General features: G+C 33.5%; 1 protein-coding gene across 2 annotated transcripts in view; it reads left to right on the top strand.

Annotated features, from left to right (window-relative positions):
• GNRHR (gonadotropin releasing hormone receptor) overlaps positions 1–3853 on the top strand; it is a 14478-nt gene extending 10625 nt beyond the window's left edge. Inside the window, exons 2-3 of one of the 2 annotated variants that reach the window (XM_019631464.1) lie at positions 2261–2480; positions 3449–3853. In XM_019631464.1, coding sequence (XP_019487009.1) covers positions 2261–2480; positions 3449–3693 — 465 coding nt within the window. In that variant the 3' untranslated portion in view covers positions 3694–3853. The remainder of the gene's footprint in view (positions 1–2260; positions 2481–3448) is intronic. The other variant, XM_019631465.1, reaches the window with a different exon arrangement.
• Positions 3854–8782: the final 4929 nt, after the last annotated feature.

The raw sequence follows: 8782 nt of genomic DNA, 5'->3' as shown, positions 1-8782 counted from the left end.
TAACAGAAAGGTTGCAAAAATTGTACAAAGATTTCTGGAATACACTTCCTTCAGATTTCCCAAATATTAACATTTTACTATATTTGCTATATGCTTTGTTCTCTCTTATATACATTTGTTCTGAATTGCTTAAAAGTAAGTTCAGACATCATGCCCCTTTCAATACTTCATACATAACCATAGTACAAGTATCAAAATAAAAAAATTAGCATTGATCAATACCATTATTTAATCTATATACTTTATTCATATCTCACCAGTTGTCCCAATAATGTCCCATTTAACATAGAAAATTCAAGATTAAATGGTGGTCTCAGTTGCCATGTCTCTATAGTCTCCTTTAAACTGCAACGTTTCCTCAGTCTTTTGTGTGTGTGTTGCATGATATTGACATTTTAAGAGTGCAGGCCAATTATTTTGTTGAATGCCCTTCAATTTGAGTTTGTCTGATATCTTTTCATGGTTAGATTCAGGTTATGCACCTTTAGTAGAAATGCAAGAGAAGTGATGCTGAGTTCTTCTCAGTGCATTATGTAAGGAAGCAGAAGCTGTCAATTGGTCCCATTATTGGCAATAGTAACTTGAATTATTTGGCTATTTCTCTACTGTAAAGTTATTATTTTACTTTTTATAATGATTAAGTATACTGCAGGTAGATCTTTTTAGATAATGCAAATCACCTGTTCTCTGCAAACTTTCACCAATATTTTTACCATCCATTGATGAATCTTTCCTGAATCACTTATTATTGGGTTGTCGGAAAAGTCATGATGCATTTTTGCAATGAAAAACATAGAAAAAATACGTCATGACTTTTCTGACAACCCAGTATTATGGTGATTACCACTACTTCCATTACTCCCTTTACATTTACTAGTTGGCATTCTACAGTAACAAAGAGCTTTCTCCCTCCCCATTTGGTTGTTGTTTTATAATTTATATCAGCATGGGCTCATGGATCTTCAATAGTTTATCATTTTCTATCAGTTTTTTTCTTCATGTTCATGCTTAAACTGCCTAGATTTGGCCAATGAGGGCTCTCACAAGCTGGCTTCTGAGCTCTTTTGGCGTGCTCCATCATTCTTTGAGCATTTCCTGACTTTTTGACACAACAGCTGTTCTAAGTGCACACTGTACTTTGCCTGCCCAGCCTTGGCAGGAGCAGTACTTCTCCAGTGAGCTCTGGTTCTTTGGTAGAGAATGGCAGTTAGAAACCATTATCTGGGCATTGAAGTGCCGCTGTGCCTAGGGTCTCTCAAAAGACAGAGCTGGAAAATAAATATTTGTACACATGCATGTGCATACACACACACACACACACACACACACATATATATATATATATAATATTCATTATGTGGTCCACCATAGTTTATTCAGTTACTGCTCTATGAATTGGTATTTGGATTGTTCTCAATGTTTTTCAATTACAAGCAATGCATCAATGAATAATCTTTGCATATGTATTTTTATATAATGAAGGTAGGGTTATATCCTCAGGGTAAATTCCTGGATGTAGGATTACTGGATCAACTGTAAATGCATATGTAATTATGCTAATTATTGCCAAATACCCCTCCATAATGGTTGTACCGATTTTCATTCCTGCTAGCAATGCATGAGAGTCCCTGTTTCCCCACAGCCTAACCATGAGAGTGTGTTGCTATTCTTTTTAAATTTATGCCAATAATGACAGTGAAAATGGCATTTCAATGTAGCCTTAATTGACATTTCTCTTATCATGAGTGCAGTTGAACATCTTTTCATATGCTTAAGGGCCACTGTTATATCTTTTTTGTGAATTGTCTGTTCATGCTTTTTGACCACTTTATTGGGGTTTTCTGTCTCAAAAATAAAATTTAAATGTGTGTTTTGGGGGCACATTCAAAATGCAAGACACAGTTTTAGGTGCTGCAGATAGAATGGCGAACAAAGTCATTTGCAATATGTTTATCTAGCATAATTGCATCTGAAATTAAAATACAAACAAGGTTTAAATTCTTGGTTGATAACTGCTCTGCAAGGTTGAAATAATTTCCAAAATATCAAAATCCTATAGATCCATTCACATTACCCAAACATATTTTAAGCAAAGACCCACTTATAACTTCTCATAGAAATGCCAAAAGAATAATATCAAGAAACTTAGCAATTGCTTTGGGCAACAACATGTTGGAAGGCTAGCAGAATCACAGAAGAGAAAACTTTCAAGAAAACATGAAAAAGAATAATACAATTTTTTGATTTTTTTCTTCTGCAGTTATATATCTTCAGAATGATTCATTTAGCAGATGACTCTGGACAAACAGGAGGTTTCTCTCAATGTGTAACACACTGCAGTTTTCCACAGTGGTGGCATCAAGCCTTTTATAACTTTTTCACCTTCACCTGCCTCTTCATCATCCCTCTTCTCATTATGTTGATCTGCAATGCAAAAATCATCTTCACCCTGACCCACGTCCTTCATCAGGATCCCAACAGTATGTATTCCTTAGAGTTGATGTTAATTGTGGGTAAGCAGCTTTGAAACAGCAATACTCAAAGCAGTGTGGCACTTACTTTATATGCCAGATACAGTTCTAAGCAGTTTACATGTATTAACTCATTTAACATTTAAAGTCACCTCAGGAGGTGATACTTTTATTATCTCCAATTTACAGATGAGGTAATTTTATATCTGCTAATCTTCTAAATTTGCACCATGGATTTAAAGATGAAAGGACAATTACTCCATTTACCCAATATAAACACTGGCAAATTGTTCCCATTGGCCATCACAACACTATAATCAAACACCTGATTTCTAGAATCTAGCAAAGTCCAACTCATTAAATGGTAGCCAATACAATTGTTAAAGTTAAGCTGTACTGTTTCACATCAAATACTTATGTCCACACAATATAACTACACACATGTGTGTGTGTACTCATATGTGTGAGTGTGTGTGTTGGATGTGTGAAATATTGTGCAATATGTAGTTGACGATTTCATCTGAAACTTCACCAACGTGGTTGTGCTTTTTTTTGCTTCAGTAACCTGATATATTCTCAAAAAACAAAATTTATAAATTTATAAAGTAAACATTGGTTACATTGGCTGATAACCAAGATGCAGAGAATTCAACTCAGCCCAACCTCAGTCTACTATGTTAAATTTATATTTTAAGAATTTCAGTACCCCCACATTTCAAATCCAGAGTAGTTTGGTGGAAACTTAATTTTAAGAGCAGTATCATCTTGAATATTTTCTATTTAGTATGTGACATAGTGGAAAACTTGAAGTATAAACGTGCTTTTCCAAAAAATTATCATTATTAAAAACATTGGAAATTTGCTTCCATTACATACATTAGGTTGAACTAGTGTAGTGATTCTCTATTCTTTTTTGTCCACTTTGGTTTTGTAATAAAACTGGTTTTTAAACACCTGCTCTTTTGTCTTTCTAACAGAACTACAATTGAATCAGTCCAAAAACAATATACCAAGAGCTCGGCTGAAGACCCTAAAGATGACGGTTGCATTTGCCACTTCATTTACTGTCTGCTGGACTCCCTACTATGTCCTAGGAATTTGGTATTGGTTTGATCCTGAAATGTTAAACAGGGTGTCAGATCCAGTAAATCATTTCTTTTTTCTCTTTGCTTTTCTAAATCCATGCTTTGATCCACTTATATATGGATATTTCTCTCTGTAATTATTAGACTACATAGAAAGTCTTGTAAAAAAGAACAAGGCAATGAATTTCCCTATTTGGGAATGATAAACACAAAGTTTGCAGGGCATTTACTTATAAACAAAGCATAGGTTAAGGTTATGTTATCAGCCTTATTCTTTTAAAAATCACATTGTCAGAGAATCAATTACAAAGAAAGAAAACTTCAGGAAAAATGATGAAATATTTCCCTTTAATCATGAACTCTTGAATTAATCTCTGCCCTTTCTGAGTTCATTATATAGCTTTTTTAAAATCACTTTCCTCTTGTGTAACAATGTACAAATATTTAAAATAATCATAGCCAAAGGCAAAAGACGCCAAAAAGCAAGGCTAGGATACATATACAGTCTTCATCTCAGCAATCCCTGAAGAGTTTTTCTCCAAAATGGTTTAGCAGCAATTGCAATCTTATGCTACAAGTATTCAGCAACCACCCCCCATCTGCTCCATCAACCTGACAAGGCTTATAATAGTTCTTCCTCCCATTCCTTATATGATATAGGTTGTGAAGTGCCTCTGTATATAAAGGAGAGTTTTAGGGGGGTTTGGATTTGGACAGGGGTTAGAATATTCCTCTAGGCTATACAGTCTACGGGGCTTGTGGCAATTAAGTGTAGTAATATAATAATAACATTGTTTTAAAATACAATCAAGGAAAGACCTATACTTACATTTTATACATAATAAAACCTCTGTTTTAATGAGGGATATTTTTCTATCTCCTGATCTTACTAAATTCATAAACCACAAATCACTGAAAAAGTAAACAAGAAATCAACCAAATGCACAAGCTAAAAGATATTTGATATGCAAAAGGAATTCTGAAAAAAACAGTTTGCATACATACAGGTCAAAGAAGATGGCAGAGTATTGGAAAAAGCAAAAGTAAAACTTTCCGTATATGTGTAACTAACACTTGCTGATAGTCACATTAAGGGTTGTGGTTTCCAAAATCTGTCGCACAATACCATTTTCAATTCAGGCCTGTTTCTACCTATTCCATGAAATAGGGGAGAGGATGAAAATAATGGGACTATAATATCCATTAAATGAGAAAATCATATAAGGTATTTAAAACAAATTCAATGATTATTTAACTTCTTTTTTAAAACACAGGTAAAATATCATTATATTCATCTGAGATATGTAGTGCCACATAAAAGATAAAATGTAATTTCCAAATATTCCACGACATGTGGAATTGTGGAAAGTGAATTGCTAATTAGAGTAATGACAGGTTTTCCCTTATTTTTTTCTTCTCATACTTTCAGTTTTTAAGTGTTGTAGTGTGTTTTTTTTCCACATCCTACTAATTTTCCCATTCTGTCTCCATTGGTCCTGTTTCTGTCACCATATAGCTTCTTCCTTCTACTCTTTCATTCGTATCTTGTTTTTTACTAAACTCATACCTATAATTATCCAATCAATGCCCCAACTCTATAGTTGAATTGAGCAAGGCTCATTATTTAAAATGTACTAAAATGCTCAAAGTTAACTTTAAAGGCATGTATATTTTATAGTTCTGCTAGATGACACAGGAACATAGATGAGTAAGAACAAAATCAATCTTCTCCAAGTCTCTTTATCATTTGTTTACTCCTAAACTAATAACAATTCTTATTTCCGGATTTAAAGGCAAAATAACACACAAGACACAGTCTAAGGGCTATATTAAAATATGTATTTAGTGAACATATATCAATTTGGCTCTTATATGTTCAAGAAACTGTTCTACTTAGATATGTTCTCAGGCATTTTTTTTTTAAGCTGAGCCATCCTGCTACCTGTTGGCAGCTCAGCGGCAGCTGAGCTCAGGCCGGGAATCAAAATCAAACTGCTATTGCTCAGAGCTCACACTCTTGAGCGAGCTCTTAACCAACTAAGCCACTCGGCCGGCCCCCACAGGCATTTTTTTGATACATTAGTAAAGGGCTATTCAAAATCTTGATGCAGGGGTCTTTTACCTATGGTCCATACACAAAACTATATTTCACTGCAACTGTTTTTCTTCCATTCCTATTTGTATCATTTTACTCATTTAAAAACATTATTCTGAGAGGGTTTATAGGTCAAACCAGACTGCCAAAGGATCCCTGTATCACAAGAAAACGTTAAGAATCCCAATTCTTATATATTTATAAGGAAGTTTATCACAATAAAAATGTATCAGAATTTATTTATTTGTTTATATACATGCATAATAATTTTAATACTGAAACTATTGTTTCCATTTAATTACCATTTTCAAATTTAGAAACTCTCTTAAGGCTCAATATATAATGAAAAATTTTGCAAAAATAAGTGTATAATATGAACATTGAGGTCCATAAGTTATAATGTGGATATGGATATACATAAACTAAAACTCATAGCCTAACTGGTAAATGTGGCTTTTAAATTAAAGATATATGCCACTCAGCACAGAGTATTTAATATTTGATATTACAGTCATTTACTCTATTTCCAATCATAATATGAGGATTCCTTGTATAAAAAGGATATATTCTGCAGAGTGAATCCAATACATAATAAAATTGATTTCTATCATGGTTATCTCCTCTCTTATTTAGCATATAAAACTGGTTTAAAATTCTATTTCTTCTTGCAACTCAATTTAGTAAAGAAATTTCATGAACTAATGACAATGAATTGAACAAAGATTGCATTAATTCAATTTTGGCCTAAGAAACAAATATAACAGCTAATAAAATAAAATAAAATAAAAATACTGTGGGAGAGGGGTTACCACAAACATTATCTTTTAGGCTGCATAAATCAGTGTAAGTAAGTTAGGAATTTCCTTAAAGTGACCTGGAATCAGAGTTTATTTTGTCGTCACAAAGAGATATTTGTGGGCAGTTAAAATATATTTAGAAGTTCATCTATCTTAGCTTTAGCTTAGCTTCCAATGTTGAACCAATGCATTGAACTTGTCTAATTACTATAAATTATGTCTATAGAAAACTAAATAAAATAAGGTTCAGTTTAATCTGTAATTCAGATTAATTAAATGTTCAATTTAATTCTTATAGTTATTAACATTTAAGAATCAAATTTAAAACAATTAATCTAATTTTAAAAGTTATATAATATATAATATAAAGTGTATGCATAGGAACAATAGACTATATGTAAAATGTGTTATATAGTTATCTCTCAGTGATAATTTTTAAAATTTTCTTTCTTGTGAATTCCTGTAATTCCAAATTTCCAAAATGAACATATATTGCTTTTGTAATGTGAAAAAATACAATAAATGTTATATGTGTTGGTGTTTGTATGACTTATTTTATGCATCATTGTTTCTATTAGAATGGTTTCTGCTGTACTAGAAATGTCAGACTAGGAGTGGCATTTTTTTCTTTTCATGTTACAGGAAGTACGGAAGTAAGCAAGTAGAGTTGGTGAAGTCAGAACTTTGAGTTATTTTCTCTGCTTCTGCTAGGTTTTATTTTAGTGATTAGAAGTTAGTTGTCACCAACTGGGAGTTTCAAAGGCAGAAAGAAAGGGTGGCTCCACATTGTGCATCTCTCTTTCCCAGAACTCCAGCACTTCCTCTTCAATTGGCTAGAATTGGAACACATGACCATCCCTAGACACATGACCATCCCTAAACTAATAACTAGCAAAGGGAAAGGGGGTTACCCCTAATACTGTAAGGGTATGCTTTATCTTGTGGAGGGGGTGTTCAATTCCTCTAAACATTTAGCCACCTGATAACTGAAAAAAAATGCAGTTCTTTTTTTCTCACTGCATGTGTATGGTGGTGGTGGTGGTGGGGGGTGAGGTAGAGAGAGAGAAGATGGAAAATGTTTTGGGACTTAGAAGCCAGCAGCACTTGCCACAATCACCAATTAACTTCTCAAAATAAATTGAGAATACATATACCACAAAGTTTAAATTGCACATAATTTAAATACAAAGCATAAAGACTAAATATACTTCTTGGAACATAGTAATTGCACAATAAATATAGCCCTAAGAGGAAAGAACAAATTTTGATTTTCACAATCTAAATTCAAACATTTTAAACTCTAGTAGTTGGAATGTACATTCAATGCATAGAGGGTAGCTTCTGCTCAGTTATTGACTTTTTTGGAAACTCTTGGTCCTTGTTTTTTGTTGGCTTATCTGTTTTTATAATTAGTCCATTTGGTAAGAAATTTGCATAACTTTTTAACATTCTGGTTATCACTTCAGATCCAGAGAAAAACTGTCCAGTAAACTAATAAATATGTGGCAATCTGAAGCAAACTTCCCATGAAGCTAAGGAAACTTAACTTCAAAACTTCTCCACTTACACAGCTCCCTGCTGAGGCCCTGGAAAAGAAATCTTCACATGGTCATACATTTTTGTAAAATTAACAAAAGTAAAATATTTCAATTACAATTAGTTAAGACTATCCTTTTCCACTTTTACTTCCTCTCTGTCGCACTTCTCCCCTCAGATGAGGTGCTGTTGGAATGGCCATGGGTATCTTTAGGACCCAGGGGTATATTGAATTAGGGATATATTTATATTGAATCTAGAGGGATAGTATGTGTTTCTTGGTCACTTTCATGTATAATTAAGTCACTCCTAACACTCGCAGTAAGGTTCTAGACATAGATCTAGATAAAGTATTGCCACTTCCCTCTTTAATACTGACTTAGATAGGTAAGTATAGGGCCTCGATCATATCATGATATGGTTGTGTCCAGAAATATGGCATCAGAGCTATGTGGGCAATGGAGGGAAAGTAGGGTATAAAATGTACAGAAGCTAGCCTATGGAAATTCTTCCAATCTTCAGCATGTACACCCTAAAAAGATTCTCAATAAGTCACACTCTTGTATAATTCCTTTTCTGAGTGCAGTTTGTTCAAGCCAAAACCCAAGATTTATCCTTAATATCTCTCCCCAATGTCATGCATCCAATCCATCAACAAATCCAGTTGACTCAATCTGAAAAATATTTTCCAAATTTGTCCCCTTTTCTCTACCTCCATCGTCATTGACTTAGTTTAATCTATCATCACCTCTTTCAACATGATTAGAACCAGAAACACCTTGGTAAATTTTTCTTGCT

This window comes from Hipposideros armiger, unplaced genomic scaffold, assembly GCF_001890085.2.
Source record: "Hipposideros armiger isolate ML-2016 unplaced genomic scaffold, ASM189008v1 scaffold_1001, whole genome shotgun sequence".
NCBI classification, from domain to species: domain Eukaryota; kingdom Metazoa; phylum Chordata; class Mammalia; order Chiroptera; family Hipposideridae; genus Hipposideros; species Hipposideros armiger.
This window is presented reverse-complemented; position numbering and strand designations above follow the sequence as displayed.